Source organism: Mustela putorius, unplaced genomic scaffold (genome assembly GCF_011764305.1).
Source record: "Mustela putorius furo isolate JIRA1106 unplaced genomic scaffold, ASM1176430v1.1 tig00000788_pilon_pilon_pilon, whole genome shotgun sequence".
Lineage (NCBI taxonomy): Eukaryota > Metazoa > Chordata > Mammalia > Carnivora > Mustelidae > Mustela > Mustela putorius.
The window spans coordinates 1,539,509-1,565,198 of NW_025421481.1; the positions used below are offsets into that span (position 1 = coordinate 1,539,509).

At 37.6% G+C, this 25,690-nt stretch overlaps 1 protein-coding gene across 8 annotated transcripts in view; it reads left to right on the forward strand.

Moving 5' to 3' along the window:
• The window catches only part of SLC41A2 (solute carrier family 41 member 2), a 126,170-nt gene that overhangs the window by 44,097 nt on the left and 56,383 nt on the right, over positions 1–25,690 (forward strand). For 7 of the 8 annotated variants that reach the window (XM_045084754.1, XM_045084753.1, XM_045084755.1 and 4 more), the window contains exons 3-5: positions 5,793–5,900; positions 18,315–18,386; positions 20,753–20,897. In XM_045084754.1, coding sequence (XP_044940689.1) covers positions 5,793–5,900; positions 18,315–18,386; positions 20,753–20,897 — 325 coding nt within the window. The remainder of the gene's footprint in view (positions 1–5,792; positions 5,901–18,314; positions 18,387–20,752; positions 20,898–25,690) is intronic. The other variant, XM_045084756.1, reaches the window with a different exon arrangement.

The following is a 25,690-nucleotide window of genomic DNA, read 5'->3' on the forward strand; positions in this document are numbered from 1 at the left end:
AAAATAAACCCAAAGCAAGGAGAGGAAAGGATAATAAAGATAAAAGCAAAAATTGCAGTGAAATTGAAAGCAGGACAACAATAGAGAAAACTGATGCAACAAATAATTGTTTCTTTGAAAAGATCAGTAAAATGGATAATCTGTAGCAGTACTGCCAAAAAAAAAATAAAGACATAAATTACCAATATCAGGATGAAATGGGGGATATCACTATAGATCCTGTAGATATTGGAAGAATAATAAGAGAATACTACAGACAACTGTGTATGCATACATTTTACAACTTACACAAAGTGGACTGCTTCCTTGAATGGCAGAACGACCACGAGGAACCCAAAATGAAATAGATCGTTTGAATAGCTCTATAGCCACTAAGGAAATTGAATGTGTAATTTTAAAAACTCCTGAAAAAGAGATCTTCAGATGCTGATAGCTTCACCTGAAAAGTCTGTCATATATTAAGCAGAATTAATATTAATTCTACATAAGCTCATTCGGAAAGTCGAAGAGGAGGGAATAATTTCCAGTTCGTTTTAAGAGCAAGTTATTACCCAAATACCAAACCCAGAGATAATCGAATTTTCTTTAAGTCTGCAGATTAATCTCCTGTATATAGACCCCCTCCGCAAAAAAATCCTTAACAAAACACTGTCTAATAGAATTCAATATGTAAAATAAATTATGTGCCATGAAGAAGTGAGGGAAGCAAGTCTGCCTCAATATTTGAAAATTAAATCAGTGTAATTTACCATATTAACAGGCTAAAGAAGAAAATCACACGATAATATCAACTGATGCAGAAAAAGCATTTGATAAAATTCAACACTCATTCATGTTTAAAAAAAACTCTCAGAGGGCCCCGGGTGGCTCAGAGGGTTAAGCCTCTGCCTTCAGCTCAGGTCATGGTCTCGGGGTCCTGGAATCAAGCCCTGCATCTGGCTCTCTGCTCAGCAGGGAGCCTGCTTCTCCCTCTCTCCCTCTGCCTGCCTCTCTCCCTACTTGTGATCTCTCTCTCTCTCTCTGTGTCAAATAAATAAATAAAATCTTTTAAAAAACAATTTTAAAAAACTCCCAGATAATTAGGACGAGAGTGGAATTTCCTCAACATTGTGCTTAATGGTGAAATATGAATGTCTTTTCCCTAAGACCAGGTACAAGGCAAAGATGACTCATTACCTTTATTGAACACAATGCAATTAGGCAAGGGGGGAAAAAAAGACACACAAATTGGAAGGGAAAAACTAAAACTGTTGCTATTTGCAGATGGTGTGATTGCCTACTTTGAAAACCCCAAGAAATCTACAAAGAAAGCTCCTAAAACTGGCACATGAATTCAGCGAGGTCACAGGGTACATAATACATAAAAAAATAAATTCTATTTCTGTACACTACAATGAATAGGCGGATGTTGAAATTAAAGATACAGTAACATTTTTCAAAAAATAATTACCTATATATAAATCAAACAAAATATGTACAGGACTTGTATGCTGAAAGCCATAGAACCCTAATAAAATTAACTGAAGATCTAAATAAATGGAGAGTCCTGCCATATTCATGGCTTGGAAGACTCAACATAATAAAGATGTCAATTTTCCCCAAATTGATAAATGGGTTTAACAGAACTTTTAAACTCCATACATTTTGCAGATGATATCCTAAAATTTATATGCAATGGACAAGAAAATAGAATAGCTTTAACAGGCTTGAAAAATAAAAATAAAGGGGAAGGGTCAGTTTACCTGGTGTCAAGCTGATTAGCATGGCTCCAGTAGTCAAGTCTGTGGTGGTGGTGGAGGGATAGACATGTAGATCAGTGCAGCTAAATAGATAGCCCAGAGATGGACCCACACAAATACATTCAGCTAATTTTGGAGACAGGTGCAGTGGAGAAAAAAATAGCCCTTTCAGTAAATGGTGCTGAAGCAATTAGACATCCATAGGCAGAGAAATAAACCTCAACCTAAGTCTTTGTAGAAAAATAAACTCAAAAGAAGAAAAAAACTCAACATGGATCACACCTTTAAATATGAAATGTGAAACTATAAAATTTTTAGAAAAATACAGGAGAAAATTCTCAGGATCTAGGGCTAAGCAAAGATTTCTTAGACTTGATATTGAAATCAGGATCCATAAAAGGAATAATGGATAAATTGGACTTCATCAAATAAAATTTTTGTTCTCTGAATGACCTTTTTAAGAGGATAAAATGGCAACCTGCAGAGTGGAAGAAAATACTTGTAAAACACATACCTAGACAAAAGGCTGGACTGTATAAAGGACTCTTCAAAACTCAACAGTTCAAAAAATGTAGGAAATTGACAAAAGACATAGAGACATTTCACCAAAGACTATGTCCAGATGGCAAATAAACATGAGATGTTCAGGTTCTTTGGCTATTAGAGAAATGCAAATGAAAATCACTATGAAGTATCACTTCACACCTATCAGAATGGCCATAATAAAAACAGTAAACTATGAAATGCTGTTAAGCATATAGAGAAATGGCCATATATTGCTGATGGGAATTTAAAACAGAACAGCTACTCTGGAAAGCACCTCGACAGTGTCTTTTTTTTTTTTTTTTATTTTAGAGAGAGAGAGAAAACTCCATGTAGAGCATGGTGTCTGACTGTGAGGTGGTGGGAGTCCATCCCAGGACCCTAGGATCATGACCAGAGCTGTAACCAAGAGTCTGATGATGCCTAACCGACGGAGCCACCCAGGCATGCCTTGACAGTTTCTTAAAAACAAACACACACACAAAAACTAAAACTGAATGTCAACTATTATAAAACCTAGCAGTTGCATTCCTGGGCACTTATGCCAGAGAATGAAGACTTATGTTCACATAAGTCTGTTTCATGAATGTTTCTAGCGCCTTCATTCATAATAGCCAACCAGGTAATACAATAAAGTGGACTGCTTCCTAATACAACCCAGCTAACCTTCAACAGTTGAATGGTTAAGTAAACTTTGGTAAATCACACAAGTCACACAGTAAAAGCAGGAAGAGTCAGAATTCCAACCTAGGTAATCTGACCCCAAAGTCCTTCTCTAGACTAAAGTACTGTATTACCTCTTGCCACTCTATAGGCCACATGCTGTCTCTTGACCCTTCAGGGTTGCTGTGGGATTTTTTAAAAAAATTTGAGGGAAGCACAGTGATACTTCTGGGACATTCTACAGACTCAGGGTGGTTCAACACTTCCGCATTGCACCACACATTTCTCTTGATGGCTAGATTTTCAGGGGTGCTGTGAAAAAAAGAAAATGTCACAGAAAAACCAATATAGAACAAGAAATGAAGGTGACAGTGTCCAGTTCCAAGGTTTGAGAAATTGTGCAATGACCAACAGGTACACACACCCCATTAATAAGTCATTATGGTGATATGATGTAAAATATTTTTTCAATGTATTTTTATTACTTCTACAAATGGCTATTAAATTGTTAGGAAATAGGGGCGCCTGGGTGGCTCAGTGGGTTATAGCCTCTGTCTTCGGCTCAGGTCATGACCCCAGAGTCCTGGGATCAAGCCCCGCATCATGCTCTCTGCTCAGCAGGGAGCCTGCTTCCCTCTCTCTCTATGCCTGCATCTCAGCCTACTTGTGATCTCGGTCTGACAAATAAATAAATAAAATCTTTAAAAAAATTGTTAGTAAATAAATATGTGTTAAGTTGTTTGGACCAGCTACATAATAAATAGGACTTTAGGTGTTTCTTTTGCCCTGGTGGGGGTGTTATGAAAACTGGGAAAGTTTGGGAACTTCTAGAAGCATACCCCTGCAGGTGTAGGGAAAAGAATATAGAATTTATTTGGCATGAGATAGGAAATCAGTAATGGAGTGTTCTTATTATAGCAATCTAAGGTGACAGTGACTTCACAGTAATTCTCAGGGGAGTGTTTGATTTGAATCGAACTTGGGAAGGATGGGAGTAACCAAAAGGTGTTCATCCCAGCAGATCCAAAGTGTGATGACATGTGGGAGCTAGACTGATAGAGATACCTGGATATCTCGTGTTTCTAAAATTAAGTCATATAGCTAGATGTCTTAAAATGATGACCTAGGTAAAATATATCCCTGATTTGTTAAAAATGACACCTATCTCATAGTTCTATTGTGAAGCTTAAATGAGTAAAGCTAAAGAAAACAGTGCCTGACACATACCAAGCAATCAGTGGATGTTGAATATTGTTAATAATTATTAAGTTTTTCATCATCATCATCATCATTATCATCACCACCACCGCTCTTAACCTCTGAAGGAGGCATATCCCACAAGCACAGCAGAATTCTTAACCCACTGTAAAAAATGGGAAGATTATTTCTAAGTTTTTTGGCAGGTTAAGAAGTCTGGGATCAGCTGGGCCTCCAGTGCTTTTTTGTAGGCTCTTCCTTAGTTGACTTGAACCCTGGAAGGATTCCCTCACATATTCTTTGAACCAGGATTTTACAAAACACTGATCTGATAAACATTTCCTAACCTCTTTAGGTCCTAGTTCTATACCTATTTGAAACAACCTCTAGGGCAGCTCTGGGGACAAATTGCATTTTTCCTTGCATTTATCTGATGGATTTAAGTTTTACTTCTCTTACCTGTCTTGGTATTAATGACAAGGCTGCATTTTCTTGATATTTTTTGGCATAAATCAAGATGTTAGTCCATAAATTTTAATCCATAAATTTTACTGGAACAATCACCCCTTAATGGCATTAATAAAGTAGTAAGTTGTGTTATTAAGTGATTTGTTTTAAGTGATTTCTTTCACTTTATAAAGAATTTTAACATTATTTTCATTATCATGGTATTTTCCCAAGGACTAGACAGGGCTCTCAGACAGTATCTTCATTTCATGGATGAAGAAATGGAGATCCGAAAGACATGACTCATCCAGGATTACGCAGCTATGTTGTGACCAATCCATCCCTAGAATCACAAATTTTCTAATTTCCTATTTAGTGCTTTTTTATGGATCCTGTACACTGCAACCTCTTGCCTCACACCCTAAAATGGGGACCAGAACATGGGATGACTCAGAACTCCCAAGGTTTATTCTCGGTCCCATCTTCTTCTTCTTTTTTAAATTTTTTTTTAAAGATTTTATTTATTTATTTGATAGAGCGAGATCACAAGTAGGCAGAGAGGCAGGTGGAGAGAGGGGAGGGGGAAGCAGTCTTCCCACGGAGCAGAGAGCCTGATGTGGAGCTCCTTCCTGGGACCCGGAGATCATGACCTGAGCTAAAGACAGAGGCTTAACCCACTGAGCCACCCAGGCGCCCCTCAGTCCCATCTTCTAGCCTTGGGAAAATCATTTAACTTCACTGAATCTATGTTTCTTCATCTGTGAGATAAAATAATAATATAATATTACTAGACTTTTCCTGGGGGGTTGTTATAATGAGTGTTGGAACCAAGATTCAAATCCAGATGGTCTCGAGTTTGTGCTCTTAACTACTAGTTAAACTGTCTCCTCATTAAGGGATAAAGTAAAATTTAAGGGTATCAGTCGTGTAGCAAGCTAGATGTATTTGGGATGTAGTGACTATATCAGCTATCACTTCCAATTTAACTCAATCTTCTAAAGCAACTCAAGGCTTCAGAGCTGTGGAGAATCGGGTTAAGCTAAATGTTCACTGTTTAAATGACCTGTGTTGTCATTCAAAATGTAGATACAACATTGGAGGAAAAAAGGCTAAGATTTTTTGAAACTTTTTTTTTTTCTAAAGTATTTTTTCAAGAGTATCAGAAAATTCTGTTTTGTTTTTGTTTTTGTTTTTTCCTTACAGCACTGGGAGGTATTCAGAAAGGTAACAGAAGTTTTCATTTTAGTTCCTGCACTTCTTGGTCTCAAAGGGAACTTGGAAATGACATTGGCATCCAGATTATCCACTGCAGTAAGTTTGTTTTCCCACCTCTAAGTATGTGTATTACCTATACTGTTTCTGAGAAGGAGAACTTGTATCAGGAAAGGTTTTTTTTTCCCCTCTGTCTGATAAATTTCTGGACCTCAGGGATATGCTAAGTAGTAATGGCTGATAATATCCCAAAAGTTCTCTAGGTTGGCTAATTTGTGAATTATAGGCTCTCCTTTATCCCGAGAAGGAGTATACTTGCCTCATTTTACTCCAGGGCATTCTAGCAGTTATCAGTGCTTAAGACATGGGACAGTTTAGATATTGAGATTCTTTATGGTTCAGTGTTTGGTTGACTGGTATTTAAACCTTTTGTGGTTATAAAAGTAATACATGCTTATAGCAAAAACTGAAGAAAAGAGAAAAAATTACGAAGAAGAAAATTTAAAACCACTCCAAATTCTTCACCTAGATATAATCATATATTAATATTTTTGGTATAGATCTTTCTATCTATATCTATATAGATAGCCATCTGTACTTGGTTATCTATACTTACAGATAGGCATAAGGTAGATAGCATATACCCTCTTAAAATCTGTGATAATCAATTTGAAGATATACCATGATCATCTTTCTATATCAATATAGACCTGTGCCATTATTTTTATTGGCTTTGTACTTTTCCCTTACATAGCTCTCCCATAATTCAGTCCATAATCTATTATTAGATATAGCCTCATTCTAATGTTTTGCTATATAAACAATATTATAATGAATACTTTTATACATAGAGTTCCGTATTCTTTTATTTCTTTGGGGCATATTCTAGGATTGTAACTGTTCAGGAAAAGAATGCATTCTTTTTTTTTTTTTTAAAGATTTTATTTATTTATTTGAGACAGCATGAGAGAGAGCAAGCATGAGCAGGGGGAGTGGGAGAGGGAGAAGCAGACTCCTTACTGAGCAGGAAGCCGATGTGGAGCTCAATCCCAGGACACTGGGATCATGACCTGAGCTGAAGGCAGCCGCTTAACTGACTGAGCCACCCAGGTGCCCCCCAAAAATGCATTCTTTTAAAGCTTTGCTAGATATGCTAAATTGTCATCTAGGAAGGTTTTTAAAACCAAAGCCTCTACAGGGCTCTGAGTTATTTTTAGAAGCCCAAAGGACATTGTTCGCTCACTCTAGCATTTGTTGGGGGTTCCCCATTGTGAAACCAAATTATGTTGATTAAAATCATGCTGCTACAATGTTCACAATAGCCAGACTGTGGAAAGAACCTAGATGTCCATTAACAGGTGAGTAGATAAAGAAGATGTAGCATATTGGGGCACCTGGGTGGCTTAGTGGGTTGAGCCTCTGCCTTTAGCTCAGGTCATGATCTCAGGGGCCTGGGATCGAGCCCCGCATCAGGCTCTCTGCTCAGCGAGGAGCCTGCTTCCTCCTCTCTCTCTCTCTGCCTGCCTCTCTGCCTACTTATGATCTCTCTCCTCTCTCTCTGTCAAATGAATAAATAAAATCTTAAAAAAAAAAAGAAGATGTGGTGTATATATACAATGGAATACTATGCAGCCATCAAAAGAAATGAAATCTTGCCTTTTATGATGCTGTGGATGGAACTAGAGGGTATTATGCAGAGCAAAATAAGTCAATCAGAGAAAGATAATTATCATATGATCTCCCTGATAGGAGGAAGTTGAGAGGCAGAGTGGGAGGTTTGGGGGGTAGGGAAGGAAAAAAATGAAATAAGATGTGATCCGGAGGGAGACAAACCATAAGAGACTCTTAATCTCACAAAACAAACTGAGGGTTGCTGGGGGAAGGGGGGTAGGGAGAGCGTGGCTGGGTTATGGACATTGGGGAGGGTATGTGCTATGGTGAGTGTTGTGAAATGTGTAAGCCTGATGATTCACAGACCTGTACCCTAAGTCAAATAATACATTATATGTTAATAAAAAATAAAAATAAAAAATCATGCCGCTAGTGGGGTTAACTTCAGGGAACCATCTACCCAATTTAATGTTAGTCAAAAATTAAGCTGTCAGAGGTTATTACTAATTACAGTACATTTAGTATGTGAAGTTAAGTTTTTTTGTTTGCTTAAAGGTGCTACAGTGAATGAGTCCATCTATGGGGGGGGGAATTTGCATATCAAAAGGTAACCAAGAAACTGAACAGCTGTGTTGGTGATAGATACAGATGGAAATTCATTACTTTTTGGTGTCATGGAACCCAGTTACATTGCTCCATTGTTAAACTTTTAGATCCAAGGTTTAAAGACCAGGTTTTCTCAAGCAATCCTATGAAGCCATTAAGTCCATATAAGAATATTTTTTAAAAATATGTTAGGACAGCAATCTTAGACTTACTTGAAAGTATTTAGAAAGCACCATCAAACAATGTACTAAACTTCAGTTTACGGAACTACTTCAATGAAATTTTATTGTCACCATCAACCAAATCTCCAAACCTAAGAATTAAAGAGGAGATTTCAAATTTTCATCAATTATTATGTGAGAGGAAAGAAAGTCCAGTAATTGGGTAACACCATCGTTCTTAGAAGTATCTAAATTGGTAAAACTAGCCCAAACCAATCTTGATTCTCTAACGACTTTGTTTTAAAGTGGGCATCTGTATAGTATTACAGATAGAAAGTATAGTGACTATGGGATCAACCTAGTAACTCTCAGTGCTAAGAAATAATCTCTAAAAAATGTAATACTAAGATGTAATACAGTTTTTTTAAAGTTTGATTAAGTTTCACACTCTAATATCTCAGAAGATATTCATCATATATTCATTATATAATGGTGACATTTGGCGTCACCTGAATATTGATTTTCCCACTTGGTGTTCCACCAGAATGTTTGTCCATTATACCGCTAGCTTTTATCTTAAAAAAAAAAAAAAAAAAAAACCCTTTTATGTGGCTTTACTGATGTTTTCAGGGTTTGTGAAATCATATACCTGCATTCCATGTACCGCCTTTTTTCCCCAGTGATCTGCATTTGCATTATGCTTTCAGAACTGGTGGGTCAGGAAGGTAAAACTCAATCCAAGAGGTTTATGGCCAGAGAGGGGAATAAGGAAGAGGTCTTGAAAAACAAAACGGGCAACATTTAAAGGAAAAGGAAGTTACTGGAATGAGAATTAAAAGGTAGCTTTAGTTTCATTTTGTTGGAAAATGAACTTTGTCCTGATAAATATAGTTAAGCATACAAGCTTTTAAGCAACTGGATAACTCTGCCCGGAAAACTGAAATTTTGGCTAGCTTATCTCAGAGAAAATATTTCGAAAAGGAACATTCTTGAGCATTCTCCAGTATTTGTTTAGATTCAAATAAGAAATGGAACAGACCACTCCATTTTGAAATAGGCTCTGCTGTAGGGAAGCCAGATAGTAAGGGATATGCTACAAATTAATTTGCTTATATTACCATTAACACTGAATAAAGGTGAATTTAATCTTAATGTTTTAATTTGAACTTTATGTGTTGTGGCATTTATATTTTATGGTAGATATTTCCATCAAATGTCTGGTTACCTTTATTTGTTCATATTTAGGAGAGGGCAGCTCCAAAGCTGATTAGAAGCAAAGCTCACAAGAGGATAGGATAACCAAGGTTGTGACTGCAGAGTGAGCTAGCTGGGCCTTTCTTTGGGAGGTGGAGGTGGAGTTGATGTCTTCGATAGATCGAGAATTTCCTCCCTGATAATAAGATATGTGAGTCACACACTGAAGAAATTACCTAGATCTCTAAGCAATGAAGACACCATAAACTAGATGAATATACTATGTTTTCATGGCTTGATGCCAAGATTTATTACTTTTCTATCTACTAATTTGTTTCCTTTTTATTTTTTGAGGCTATTTAAGATGGGCACAGCTCACTCAATGTCAAAGGCCAGAGGCAGGAATGCTGTTGATTTGATAGATCAATGATTCTCAACAAGCGGTCTCTGATAAGCACCGTTAGCAACTTGTTAGAATGCAAATTCTCAGCTCCACCCCAAAGCTACTGAATCTGAAACTCTGGGCGTGTGGCTCAGCAATCTGTAATTTAACCGACTGTTCTTATGTACGTCAGAGCTTGAGACCCACTGTGTTAAATGAACAACCAGGAGGCCCCTGGAGGGGGGACCCAGTGAGAGAAAGGGAAAAGAACAGGGCGCGAGATCACATGGTGAACCTTTGTAAGGACTTTGCCTGTTGTGGGAAATGGAAAGCCATTGGAAGATTTTGAACAGAGGAGTGCTGTGATCTGATAGATATCTTTTAACAGATTATTTTGACTGTTGTGTTGAGACAGAGGGCCAAAGACTAAAGCAGAGAGACAAGTCTGTTGCAGTAATACAGGCTAGAGGTGATGCTAGGTTGGGTCAGGGTGGTAGCAGTGGATATAGTGAGACATAATTGGGATCTTCAGATCTTCACATCATCTTCAGAAAGAGATGACATGATTGCCTGATGGATTAGGAGTAGTCACTTGAAACTTTCTCAAGATTCGAGAGAGATCAAAGTAAACAAATTAGTAGATGGAAAACTAGTAACTCGTGGTATTAAGCTATGATAACCTACTATATTCACCTAGTGTATGATATTTTCATGCTTAGACAATTTGATCTCAAGTTTGCTAGGTGAAGTACTACCATAATGTTTACAGAGTGCTAGGGAATCATAGCCAGCTATTTTCTAATTCTGATACTGTATCAACTATTAAAGCAACTCGAGGTTAAAGACTTCTTTTTTTTTTTTTTTTTTTAGAGGAGGGGAAAGAAACCAGAGAGAGGAAGAGAGGGGTCAGAGAGGGGCAGAGGAAGAGGGAAAAAGAGAGACTCTCAAGCAAACTCCCTGCTGAGTGCAGAGCCCGACTTTGGGCTCAATCCCACAATCCTGAGATCCTGAGATCATGACGTGAGCTGAAATCAAAACGGATGCTTAACTACCAACTGAGCCAGGCAGGCAGCCCCTAGGTTAGCAACTTCTTCCTAGCAAAGCCCCCAGAGCCTCCCCTTCCTTATACTCTTCACTGACTGTCTCTGCTTGAGATTTTTTTGTTACCCTCGACGTTGAGACCGCATGCTGTCTTCCTTCCACTCTTCTATGACTTCCTCTTAGTCAGACCGCATGCTGTCTTCCTTCCACTCTTCTATGACTTCCTCTTAGTCGATTCTTTTGGTTTCTTTTTCTTTGCTTATCTTGATCTGAGGTTTGCCTGAACCATTAGTACCTTATTTTCATGTTCTCTGTCAATAATTTCATATAGCTCACTACTGCTTGCACGTTGCTAATTGCTAACTCTTAGATATACTCTACCTGTGCTTTTGTATTTCTTACCAATCATCCCCTCCCTTCTATCAGGTTAATGTCTAGATTGTCAGTTTAACCTATGAAATCCCTCTCCCCTTCCTCTTATGCCCCACCTGCCACTACCTTAATTTAGTTGTCTGTGTCTTCATTTGGGACTGCTGTGGCAGATTCCTGCCTGAACTCCCTGGTTCCAGGGGTAAAAGGCCAATGAGTATAATTTTTTTTCTAACTTAAAACAAGTACTGTTCAAAAGTCAGCCTTTTCATCTATAGTCAAAAAATAATTCTTTTGAATTTTATGACTTTCCTATGTAGTATTTATTTTCACTTGTAAAAGTAGGAGTAAAAATTATTATAGCTATAGAAGACCAGGCTATGATTACTTTAATCTTTTTGCTCCATTAAAGAGTCTTTTCTCATTTGTATGATTGTCTGCAGGAGAATCAGGGTAAATGAGTTTATAGGATTTATAAGGAATGCTTTGGTTAAGTATATAGAGAAATTAAGACATGAAATATCAGATACAGGCTACTCACTCAATCATTGAAGGACAGTTGTCTTTAAAACTTACTATTCTAGGGACCACTGGGTTGCTCAGTGGTGTAAAGCCTCTGCCTTCAGCTCAGGTCATGATCCCAGGGTCTTGGGATCGAGCCCCACATTGGGTTCTCTGCTCAGCAAGGAGCCTGCTTCCTCCTCTCTCTCTCTCTCTGCCTGCCTCTCTGCCTACTTGTGATATCTGTCTGTCAAGTTAATAAATAAGTAAAACCTTTTTTTAAAAAACAACTTATTATTCTATAAAGGTAAAGGTTAAATGTTCCCAGATAAAAAGATACTTCAATAAGAAGGCTTCCTGTTTTAACAAGGGAGATTTAATAATGAATTCAAATCAGCTTTATCTTGCCCTCTTACTAGAGTCAAAATTTATCTCTAGCTTATAATGATTAACTTCAAAATTTTTTCCTGGATTTTAACCTTTTCAATAGTAGATATATATTATGGTAGATAATTGTTGTATATATATTTCAGTAGTATATAATTGGAAAAGAATCCAAGTACAGTGATTCTATAAATTGTTGGGGTTAAGTTCTGGATGCTAAATATAAAAGAGTCAAAAATGGCATCCTCTGGGGCGCCTGGGTGGCTCAGTGGGTTGGGCCACTGCCTTCGGCTTGGGTCATGATCTCAGGGTCCTGCGATCGAGTCCGATCGAGTCCCACGCCGGGCTCTCTGCTCGGCGGGGAGCCTCCCTGCCTCTCTGCCTACTTGTGATCTCTGCCTGTCAAATAAATAAATAAAATCTTTAAAAAAAAATGGCATCCTCTGTCCTAAAGACAACATATTTTTAAAGCCTATAAATCTATTTTCCAGGAGCAAATTACCTAACACAGTTTGATTAACATTTCCACTTTAGCCAAAACTGATTTTTGTTGCTTCAAATGTCTTCTCAGAGAACTCTTGATTCTCTGAAATTATTTTGTAACATCTTACCTTTTTAATTCACTAATTCAAAAAATATTTCCAAACCCTTACAGTATGCCAAGTGCTCTTATGTGCTAGGGAATCAGCAATAAGTAAAACAGAAAATGTTCCTGCCTTCATTGAGCTTAACGTTCCAGTAGAGGGATGTGAAAAACTGGGCAAAACCTTTTCCTAATAATTTTAAGTTACACTTCTAGTTCACATTGTAGAACTTCTAAAATAAAGAAAAATTAAACCCCAAGTAATAATATTAGTTACTATGGCATAATTTTGATATAGTTACAATCTCAGTATTGTTTCCTAAACTTGGCACAATTCTAAATTTTACCAGTTCTTGTCTGATTGTTAGATACAAATGAAACCACACATTCCTCTTAGTTCTTAATTTTAGAGTATGTTTCTTATGCTATAAATACCAACCCATAGCCATAGCTTTGCAGAGTGGAACTACTTAATGTTTAATCTAAAACTGTTTCAGGCATCTAGATTTTTAACTCGCCCCTTTCTTTGAAGCTTTACTGCAGTGTAATTGACACAGATTGACGACTAAAATTCGAAGTCCACAGTTTGTTGAGTTTTCATACATGGGATGCACGTGTGAAACTCAAAACCAAGATTATGAGTATAGACATCACCCCTGTACATTCATAAAGGCTTTAGAGTATGTGTATGTGTGTATGTTTGTATGCATTTTGCCATGTTACGTTTTATAAAATTTTTCAAGCAGGTAAAAATATGTATAATAAAGTTTCTAATTCCAGTTAATGGCAGAATGAAGTAACGAGTGAACCTTTCCAAAGTTTAACAATTAGAGAACCTATACAAACTGAAGGCAATAGAAAGTGATCAAAAACAGGTAGAAACTGAGTTCACCCTTAAAGACCATGTCTATAATGAGTAAGGATTGCAAAGTTTGTAGCTTTTTTTCCCCAAGGCAGTTTCCCCAATCCCTGGACCTCATGTGGCAGAAAACCCACAGTTTTACAAGTCTGAGGTGACAGAGGTCAGGGAGTCTGACAAAAAATAAAACCAAAAACCAAAAAAACAAAACCAAAAAACTAGACGGAAACATGAGAGGGGCCTATACTTGATAGACAAATACACTGGCTAAGATTTGTGAGTTTTTTGCCTTTTTTTTTTTTTTTTTTTGACCAGTTGCCTTTTGTGACTTGTTCATAGGTATAGTGGCAAAAAGTGGAAGTTTTATTGTCTTGAGTTATTAGATAACAGAGCTTGGAGCTGACAGCAGGTAGAGATTTATGGAGAAATCCCAATAGTAAGAGAAGAGTAGAAAGCAAGAGCCCCCAAATCTGGGTATAAGTTCTGCTCAGATCTTTGGCTGTCCATCAAACTTAGGTGTGGGGGTGATCCCCAAATGCCTAGGCTACAAAGCAATAGTTCCTAGCTGAAAGAACCAGCTTTACTAGAAGCAAAGATATGAACTACTTTATACTGTGAGAAGACAAGAGTCTGTAGTGTGAGTCTAGGGGAATTAATGGCCTATTGAAAGGGAAATCCAGTAATGCTTAGAAGAACATAACATCATCGGAATCATTGTTATGCATTATTATGCTGCCTAGTTTTTAACCAGAAATTATTAGATGTAGCAAGAAACAAAAAATTGTGATTCATATTTAAGAATAGTGAGATTCGGGGCACCTGGGTGGCTCAGTGGGTTAAAGCTTCTGCCTTCGGCTCAGGTCATGGTCTCAGGGTCCTGGGATCAAGCCCTGCATTGGGTTCTCTGCTCGGAGGGGAGCCTGCTTCCTCCCCTCTCTCCGCCTGCCTCTCTGCCTACTTGTGATCTTTCTCTCTCTGTCAAATAAATAAATAGATTAAAAAAGAAGAAGAAGAAGAAAAGAATAGTGAGATTCATACTCAATCAATGGAAAGTGACTCAGAGTAGGCCTAGATAGGGTACCTGGGTGGCTCAGTGGGTTAAGCCTCTATCTTCAGCCCAGGTCATGATTTCAGGGTCCTGGGATTGAGCCCCGCATTGGCCTCTCTGCTCAGTGGGGAGCCTGCTTCCCCCTTTCTCTCTGCCTGCCTCTCTGCCTACTTGTGATCTCTCTCTCTGTCTGTCTGTCAAATAAACAGATAAAATCTTAAAAAAAAAAGTAGGCCCAGATGTTGGATTTAGCAGAATCTTTCGAAGCATCTAGTGTAAATATGTTCAAAGAACTAAAGGAAAAAATGTTCAAAGAATTAAACAAATATGTTAATGAGTGCCCAGACAGGGAATCTTAAGAAAGAAATCATAGGCAAAAAGCTAAGACTGTTTCCTTTTCTAGTTGCCAAATTTTTTAATTTACCAATTATGTGTTTTTAAATACAGTTTCTGATTACAGCAGTTCCACACGTTCAGCGCTAAAAATTTGAACAATCCACTAATGAACAAAGAAGAAAATAAAAATTATCCACAAGCCCATCATTCAGAAATAACAATGGTTAACATTTAGGTTTATTTTTTTATATGCCCTTTTTGGGAAGCACATATTTAATATATATATATATTTTTAAAGACTTTATTTATTAGAGGGAGAGCTCAATCCGAGGGGGAAGGGCAAATGGAGAGGGAGAAGCAGACTCCCTGCTGAGCAGGGAGCCCAAAGCAGCAGAACTCAGGACCCTGGGATCGTGACCCAAACCAAAGGCAGATGCTTAAGCGACTGAGCCACGCAGGCACCCATATATATGTATACATATTTTAAGACTAATACTTCAGTGGAGATTTTCAGTAGCCTTGTTTCAAGTATTTACATACTAAATGTGTTTTTCCAGATCAATTATAGTATTTGTAAATCTATAATTTCAAGATCATTCTAACCCACTTTTATCTCTAGTCCCAATAAATATATTTTTTAAAGATTTTATTTATTTATTTGACAGACAGTGATCACAAGTAGGCAGAGAGGCAGGTAGAGAGAGAGGAAGGGAAGCAGACAGAACGCTCATTCTTGTTCCTCTCTACTCTGAAAAAGTTTGGTTGTTCATATTAATCCTAGGCCACTGAACAGTATGGTAGGGAAGCCCAATTTTTGGTTCAGTTTTTATGATACAGAGGCAACAAAGGTCAATTTTCTGTATCCTGCCAAACTGCTACTTCCACCCATACCGTAAGTATTTTCCCTAAGTAGTTAAATTTGGATTGGCACTTCTCCTTTCTTTTTTTTTTAAAATCCTTGCTTCTAGGGGCACCTGGGTGGTTCAGTGGGTTAAAGCCTCTGTCTTTGGCTCCGGTCAGGATCCCAGGGTCCTGGGATTGAGCCCCGCATTGGGCTCTCTGCTTGACAGGGAGCCTGCTTCCTCCTCTCTCTCTACCTGCCTCTCTGCCTACTTGTGATCTCTGTCTGTCAAACAAATAAATAAAATATTTAAAAAAATAAAATAAAATCCTTGCTTCTAAAAATCTTTGCTTTATTTTTTAAAAAAGTGATTATTATTTGTGAATATATTCTACTTTGTGTTTATTTCACATAATACATTGTGATTTCACACTATAAATTATATTTCATAAATGCGAAATATGTTTTATTTCCCATCCTACACTAACTTCCTATTTCTTATTCATGATAGACTAAAAGGACTCTAGATTCAGAGACATAGAGATCTGGAAGGGACTTAGAAATTGCGATCTTCATCAGTTATAAAACAGATTGATGGAATAGTGTGACGTTGTTCTGTCAGTATGGGTTTGGTCAGTAGAACCGCCATGGTAAATATTGTGGCAATAAGGAATTTGATACAACAATTTGGGCTTACACAAATGTGGGAGAAGTAAAGATCTGTGATGGCGGGGGGCGGGGGAGTCAGAGAAATAGCCTGAGACACTGGAGCAGGGAAAGAAAGACATGGGTGCATTGCAGTGTAGACCTCTGGATGCCTACTGTGTCTGACTACCAAGACCTTACAGAAATAATGGCCTCTCCTTTGCTTCTGCCTTCCAAATCTTACGCAAGGTCCTGTCACTGGCAGACTGTAACCTGCAGCTTAAGGAAGAGGATTTTGAGGAAGGTGGTTCCAGGCTTTAGAAGGGACTAGTGGCAATAGTACCAAGTGACTGGCACTGTAGCATACCTAATTCATAGCATTTATTCATTCTGTGACTCACCTTTCTTGACTTCCTAGACCTTCCTATATGTGTGATTCACCTCTACAGATCACCTTTCCAGATCATCAAGCAGTCCTGGGCTCTTGACATCTTACACTGTTTCATGGAATCATTTTAGATTGCTTCCTATAGACCTCTTCCTAAAAGTTATTAAAGATAACACTAATTTCTCTCTTGCCTATTTCTTTTCTTTTCTTTTTTTTTTTTTAAGATTTATTTATTTATTTATTTATTTGGCAGACAGAGATCACAAGTAGACAGAAAGGCAGGCAGAGAGAGAAGCAGGCTTCCTGCTGAGTAGAGAGCCCGTTGTGGGACTCGATCTCAGGACCCTAAGATCATGACCTGAGCTGAAGGCAGTGGCTTAACCCACTGAACCACCCAGGCACCCTCTCTCATGCCTATTTCTTGAACATGAAACCTTTAAACGTTGCTTATACCTTATTACTGAGGCAAAGACTGAGGTTGTTGGAGCTACATTCACAACTTTCATGAATAATGTAGATTTCCCAGCTTAGGGAAGAAATCTGTAAATAAAGACAGCATGAATAATTATACTGAAAAACTGAAAAATCTTAATATTTGCATTGCTGGGTACTTTGAGTCTAGAGCCCAGAGGGAGCCCAGAGGGAGGTTCGAGAATTCTGTTTTCCAAATCAATAATGGGAATGTTGACGGGAATGTTGACGTAGCACTTAATCTGCTGGCTTGAAGCCAGTGAGCTAAACTCTAGTCTGTCCATAAACTATCCACAAATAACAACCCTTACATATCTCCCACTTCTCCCGTTCACCTGTCTTCCATGACCAAACAGATGATGAATAATTGAAATGCAGCTCAGTATGTTATTTTATTAATAAAGATCGTTCACTGCTTTCCAAATCATTGCATTAGAAAAACTCGACAGATTTGGGTATACATGTTTTGAATCCTAAATGGTTGAAAAGTGACGACTTTGCTTATGGAGCAATTGAATAATTTTTCAGGGAGTATTCTTCCATTTAGCAGAAAGATGTATAAATTTTAATATTGAGGTACATGATCAAAATTTATCTGAACTGAATGAATTTTTTATTGCTAACAATTTTAGTCTTGACTCAAATATAAATTATGTACATATAAATGATTTGTTTAATCCTGTGTTTTCTGGTCAGTAATTCTTCAAATTACATTAGTTTCATGATATGGCATAAAATGCCAACAGCTCAAAATTGTGTAATTATTTATATTGGGTCTCAGTACACAAAATTTGGCATGTTAGGTTAACATTTGATGATGTTAATTGTAAACAGTGGACTGATTGGTTCACTAGTTCTTGAGAGCTAGTAATTAAATTAAAAAATATATTTTTCTAAACATCTTGGACAAGCTAAATGTGAGATACAGGACTGGTGGTGAATCCAGAATTATATTTAAAGTACAATGTGTGTTCATTAGATTTGCTAAAGAATTATCTTTGGCTTTAAGACTTCATATGCTTATTTAAACATTTAAACAGAGAAAGCATATAGATTAGTCAGTGATACATGATGAAAGTATCTATCTTAACAGGTAAATATTGGGAAGATGGATTCGCCCATTGAAAAGTGGAACCTCATAATTGGCAACTTGGCTTTAAAGCAGGTAAGTGATGCATGTGTTTGTTTACAGGTCTTGGGTTTATACATCTAGGGTTTTACTTGCAAGAGTGGAATAAATTTTAGCCCTCTTAACTTTACCAGTTAATTATTTCAGGGGATCCAAGACAATAACTTAGTACCCTGAAGAAATGATAGAATAAACAGATACTCATGACCTCTAAAAAATTTTTCTTTCTCTAGAAATTGGTCAGGTTCTTCCAAATATTGAAAAGTATATAAAATATATAAATTTTTTATCATGTGTTACAGAGCCAGAATTTGAGTATTTGAGTTAATATCTGTACAAATAAATATTTTGCACTTCAATTGCTTAGGTTCTGTTTTTTCTACTTTGATTTTTTTTTTAAAGTAAATCTTCAAACTGAACTTTTATATATTATAGTCATATGTTTATTTAAGAGTTTTTCTTAATTTGTTAATGTTACTAATGTTCATATAAATGAGCACATTAGATTGTCAGTTACATATACACTAAATCTTGGATTATATAGATTATCTATAGCTCCTTCTGATCTCAGGTAAATGTCTCTTCCTCCCTGCTTCTTCCTATTATGCCCAAGACACATGACCACAGCCTCCTAGTAACTCCCTAGCAAGTGGACTTAAAGGACACTCACTAATTTTAAGCTTAGCTCGATTAGGACATCATATTGAGAAACATGGCTGCAGAACAGTAATTTCATGTATTGCATTTCAAAGACATAGAAATAAAAGAATTTTTTGAATATGGGCTTTAAAAAAATATCTGTGTAGCTGCTTCTAAGATCACAGGGTTAGAAATAAGAAAGTCTGGGATTTAATCTCAGCTCTAACATTAACCAGCTGTATAAGCTTTGTTAATTTACTTAACTTTTCTGGGCTTCTTCATCCTCTTCTTTTAAATCACAGTATTGCTTTAGAGATGTCAATGTTCCTTTCCAGCTTCAAATTGTAGGAACCTACTCAGGGGAAATAAAATATTTAGCAAGTAGCCTACTATAAATTAATATATAAATTAAAATTTGGAAAATACATTCCATTTTATTCTTTAAATATTCTAAGCTCTTACCAGGTAATACAAGTGGCGATGTAAATTATTCATCACATCATTCTAAGACTTTCCATCCCAGCTTTTAATTTTTCCTTCCACTCTTCATCCGCCCCCTTCCCTTGTAATCCTCCTTCCCTGCAGATGGTCAGGATGGGAGCCAGAGATGGCTCTGGATTCTTCCACCACATGGACTGGCTTCAGAGAGTCTGTGAGCACCTAGAAATTCTTCTCAGTCTTGAGTGCATCTGTGTTTTCATAGAGAAAGGAATCTTTACAAAATTTTTGCCAGGCTGTCAGAGGAGTCCAGGACACCAATACAATGAAGAATTTGGAATTAGGTTCCCTTAGGGCTTCTTTAGTTCTCACATTTTACTTAATAGGATTCTATGAGTTCCCAGTGTTACTTTCTTTAGTCGCGGGGTTCCTTTGTGCCAACACTGTGGGAAGCACTTTTGTATTATGTAACTCATTTAAATCTCAATTTTCAAATTCAATATTACTGTTGTTACTTTATAGGTCATGATTGTGTTATTCGCGAGGTTACTTTTTAATATCTCTACCATTTGCCTACCCACCCACCCACCAAGAGCTGGGGGAGAACAGGGGATAAATCTATTTTGATCACTGTGTGGCCCAAGACCAACCACCTTGTATAGCTTCTAAAGATTTTATGTTTACTTATTTGATAGAGAGCACAAGCTGAGGGCAGCAGGCAGAGGGAGAAGCAGGCTCCCCACCGAGCAAGGACCCGATGTGGGACTTGATACCAGGACTCTGGGATCATGACTTGAGCCAAAGGCAGGATTTCAACTGACAGAGCCACCCAGGTGCCCCTAGATTCTCAATAAATACTTGTTGAGTGAACTAATTTTAAATAACTTGCCACAAGATTGGGCAATATAGCCAGGAGGCAAACTCTTATTGTTGGATCACAAAACCCAATTTCTTACCAGCACTGCCTCTGGAGAGTCCAAGTTCAGTTGTAAGGATTGGGTACCTTTCAGTCTTCTTAGATGATCTGTGGGTTACACCATCAAAGTCACTTGGGATGCTTGATAAAAGCAGATTCCTGGACCCCATTCAGGACCCCAATGGCACCTGGTTATGACAGTTTGAGAACTCACTGCCTTTGGGAATATTAGTGCTGCCTTGGGGAATATGAGCGCTAAAATAGAGTAGCTTCTTCAAAAGGTTAACGATGCAGCTCAGGGACTGTGTGCACTGCTTTCTTCGGACTTTTGGAATACATATTTACACAATCAAGTAAAAACTGGTTTTTGAAATGAATAATTCAGTTGGACTTCCTGAAACAATTTTAGGTTCAAGCGACAGTGGTTGGTTTTCTAGCAGCTGTGGCGGCGGTTATCCTGGGCTGGATCCCGGAGGGGAAGTACTACCTCGACCATTCCATACTTCTGTGTTCCAGCAGTGTAGCCACTGCTTTCATTGCGTCTCTTCTACAAGGCAAGTAAATTTATAAATGTCTGCCCCACGGTCTTTCACTTTCAAATAATTTGTTTTCCATGTTGACTATTTTTATTAAAATGATGCTTGTTCATTGTAAGATCAACAGGGAAAATTTTTAAATTTTTATTTAAATTCCTGTTAGTTGACCTCAATGTAATATTAATTTCAGGTGTATAACACAGTGATGCAGCACTTCCATATATGACTCAGTGCTCATCAAGATGAGTGTACTCTTAATCCCCTTCATCTGTTTTCCCCAGTTCCCTCCGGGCACCTCCATTCTGGTAACTACAGGTTCTCTACCATTAAGAGTCTGTTTCTCAGTTTGCCTTTCTCTCTTTTTTCCGTATGCTCATTTGTTTGTCTCTTAAATTCCCTATATGAGTGAAATCATATGGTAATTTCTTCCTCTGACTTATTTCACTTAGCATGGTACTTCCCATCTACATCATGGCAAGTGGCAAGATGTCATTCTTTTTATGGCTTAGTAATATTCCATTGTATATTGTCACATCGTCTTTATCTGTTACTCACTTGAGGGCCACTTGAGCTATTTCCATAGTTTGGCTATTGTAGATCATGCTATAAACACTGGGGGGCATGTATCACTTTGAATTAGTTTTTTTTTTTTTTATTCTTAGGGTAAATAACCTAGTAGTGCAAATGCTAGACTGTAGGGGTAGGTAGTTCTATTTTTAACTTTTTGAGGAACCTCCATACTATTTTCTAGAGTGCCATATCAGTCTGCATTCCCACCAAGAGTGCAGGCAGAAGAGGAAATTTATCTATAAGCTTTTAAAGTGTCTTATTTCAGATACACTTATATATATTATATATAAGCCTTAGTAAGTATAGAACAGGCTTTATTTCTTTTTTCTTTATTAACATATAATGTATTATTAGCCCCAGGGGTACAGGTCTGTGAATTGTCAGGCTTACACACTTCATAACTCACCATAGCACATACCCTCCCCAGTGTCCATAACCTACCCCCCTCCTCAAAAATGAAATCGTCCAGTTCATTTTTGTGCATGTGGCTGTCCAATTTTCCCAACACCATTTGTTGAAGAGACCATCTTTTTTCCATTGGACATTCTTTCCTGCTTTGTAGAAGATTAGTTGAACATAGAGTTGAGGGTCTATTTCTGGGCTCTATATTTAGTCCCATTGATCAGTTTGTTTTGTGAGATTAAGAGTCTCTTTTAGTTTGTCTCCCTCCCAATCCCATCTTGTTTCACTTTTTCCTTCCCTACCCCCTAAACCCCCAAGGTTGCCCCTCAAATTCCTCATATGATCATTGTCTTTCTCTGATTGACTTACTTTGCTCATCATAATACCCTCTAGTTTCATCCACATCATTGCAATTGGCAAGATTTCACTTCTTTTGATGGCTGCATAATATTCCATTATATATATGTACACCACATCTTCTTTATCCATTCCTCTGTTGATGGACATCTAGGTTCTTTCCATAGTTTGGCTATTATGGACATTGCTGCTATAAACATTCAGGTGCACGTGCCCCTTCAGATCACTACATTTATATCTTTAGGGTAAATACCCAGTAGTGTGATTGCTGGGTCATAGGGTAGCTCTATTTTCAACATTTTGAGGAACCTCCATGCTGTTTTCCAGAGTGGCTGCACCAGCTTGCATTCCCACAACAGTGTAGGAGGGTTCCCCTTTGCCTCCATCCTTACCAGCATCTGTCATTTCCTGACTTGTTAATTTTAGCCATTCTGACTGGTGTGAAGTGGTATCTCACTGTGGTTTCGACTTGTATTTCCCTGATGCTGAGTAATGGGGAGCACTTTTTCATGTGTCTGTTGGCCATCTGGATGTCTATTTTGCAGAAATGTCTGTTCATGTCCTCTGCCCATTTCTTGATTGGATTATTTGTCTTTGGGCGTTGAGTTTGATAAGTTCTTTATAGATTTTGGATACTAGCCCTTTATCTGATATGTCCTTGGCAAATACCTTCTCCAATTCTGTCAGTTGTCTTTTGGTTTTGTCCACTGTTTCCTTTGTTGTGCGAAAGCTTTTGATCTTGATGAAGTCCCAATAGTTCATTTCTGCCCTTGCTTCCCTTGCCTTTGGCGATGTTCCTAGAAGTTACTGTGGCTGAGGTTGAAGAGGTTGCTGCCTGTGTTCTCCTCAAGAATTTTGATGGATTCTTTTCTCACATTAAGGTCATTCACCCATTATGAGTCTGTTTTTGTGTGTGGTGTAAGGAAATCGTCCAGTTCATTTTTGTGCATGTGGCTGTCCAATTTTCCCAACACCATTTGTTGAAGAGACCATCTTTTTTCCATTGGACATTCTTTCCTGCTTTGTAGAAGATTAGTTGAACATGGAGTTGAGGGTCTATTTCTGGGCTCTATATTTAGTCCCATTGATCTATGTGTCTGTTTTGTGCCAGGACCATGCTGTCTTGATGATGACAGCTTTGTAATAGAGCTTGAAGTCTGGAATTGTGATGCCACCAACTTTGGCTTTCTTTTCAACATTCTTCTGGCTATTCAAGGTCTTTTCTGGTTCCATATAAATCTTGGGATTGTTTGTTCCATTTCTTTAAAAAAAAAATGGATGGTATTTTGATAGGGATTGCATTAAGCGTATAGATTGCTTTAGGTGGCATAAACATTGTCACAGTATTTGTTCTTCCAATCCATGAGCATGGAACATTTTTCCATTTCTTTGTGTCTTCCTCAGTTTCTTTCATGAATACTTTGTCATTTTCTGAGTACAGATTCTTTGCCTCTTTGGTTAGGTTTCTTCCTAGGTATCTTATATTTTGGCTGCAATTATAAATGGGATTGACTCCTTAATTTCTCTTTCTTCTGCCTTATTGTTGGTGTATAGAAATGCAACTGATTTCTGTGCATTGATTTTATATCCTGACACTTTACTGAATTCCTGTACAAGTTCTAGCAGATTTGGAGTGGAGTCTTTTGGGTTTTCCACATGAAGTATCATATTGTCTACAAAGAGCGATAGTTTGACTTCTTTTTTGCCGATTTGGATGCCTTTAATTTCTTTTTGTTGTCTGATTGCCAAGGCTAGAACTTCTAGCACTGTGTGGAATAGCAGTGGTGTTAATGGACATCCCTGCTTTCTTCCTGACCTTAGCAGAAAAGCTCTCAGTTTTTCCCTGTTGAGAACAATATGCGCTGTGGGTTCTTCATAGATGGCTTTGATGATATTGAGGTGTGTACCCTCTATCCTTACACTCCGAAGAGTTTTGATCAAGAAAGGAGGCTGTATTTTGTCAGATGCTTTTTCAGCATCTATTGAGAGTATCATATGGTTCTTGTTCTTTCTTTTATTCATGTATTGTATCACATTGATTGATTTGTGGATGTTAAACCAACCTTGCAGTCCTGGGATAAATCCCACTTGGTCCTGGTGAATAATCCTTTTAATGTACTGTTGGTTCCTATTGGCTAGTATTTTGGTGAGAATTTCCGCATCTGTGTTCATCAAGATATTGGTCTATAATTCTTTTTTGATGGGGTCTTTGTCTGGTTTTGGGATCAAGGTAATGCTGGCCTTATAAAATAAGTTTGGAAGTTTTCCTTCCATTTCTATTTTTTGGAACAGTTTCAGAAGAATCATATTAATTCTTCTCTAAATGTTTGGTAGAATTCCCCTGGGAAGCTGTCTGGCCCTGGGCTCTTGTTTGTCGGGAGATTTTTGATGACTGCTTCAATCTCCTTACTGGTTATGGGTCTGTTCGGGTTTCCTGTTTCTTCCTGGCTCAGTTTTGGTAGTTTATATGTCTCTAGGAATGCCTCCATGTCTTCTAGATTGTCAAATTTTCTGGCATATGGTTGCTCATAATATGTTCTTATAATTGTTTGTATTAGAACATGCTATCTGAAGTTGTCTCCTGGCCTTAGGTATTCTGGTAGAGTTCCCAGTGAGCTCGGGAAAAAAAATCTAGGTATTCACTAGTTTCTGTAAATTAAATTAGTTGAGAAACTCCTTTCTGGAAATCATGCAGAGGATTTACCCGTTTGTCATTTGAGTAACAAGGATTCTAGGAATTCCGAATTTCAAAAGCAGTCCCTGTGTTAAAATTTTTTAAAGTTTGAGATTAAAAAAAAATTTCTTCACTATTTCTGTGGCAATACAAATATAACCATATGCTCAACCCAGTATATTGCTGGCTATAGACTTTTAAAGAGCCAGAAGATTTAAAAACTTAACTACATTAGAATTTTTCATTTGGGATATCATTCGTTGTATTTATTTATTAAGAACTCAGCACTGGAGAACTAGTTTATTATGAAATCATAATGATAAAGACTTTGTTCTTTTTCTTATACAATTACCATCTTCTTACCCTTATATCACCAGCAAGGTGAAAAATAGAAAATTCTCATGTCAGGTGATTGTACAAGTGTTAAGGTAACTTTTTTGGTTAGGTTCTGGGAATTTAGGGTATCGTATTAAAATTAAGACTTGACTTCCAAAATATTTTCGAGCATTTTGTTTGGGTACTTAAATTATTTTAGGGGTAGTTTCTCGTCTCTGCATGGAATTACCAGAATTCAGGGGAGTTAACACTGGCCAAAGCAGGGTGAAGTTAAGTTACTGGGAAATTTTTTTTAAGACTTTATTTATTTGAGAGTGGTAGAGAGAGAGCACAAGTAGGCAGAGCAGCAGGCAGAGAAAGAGGGAGAAACAGGCTCTCTGCTGAGCAGGAAGCCCGATGCGAGGTTTGATTCCAGGGCCTTGGGATCATGACTCGAGCTGAAGGCAGTCACTTAACCAACTGAGCCACCCAG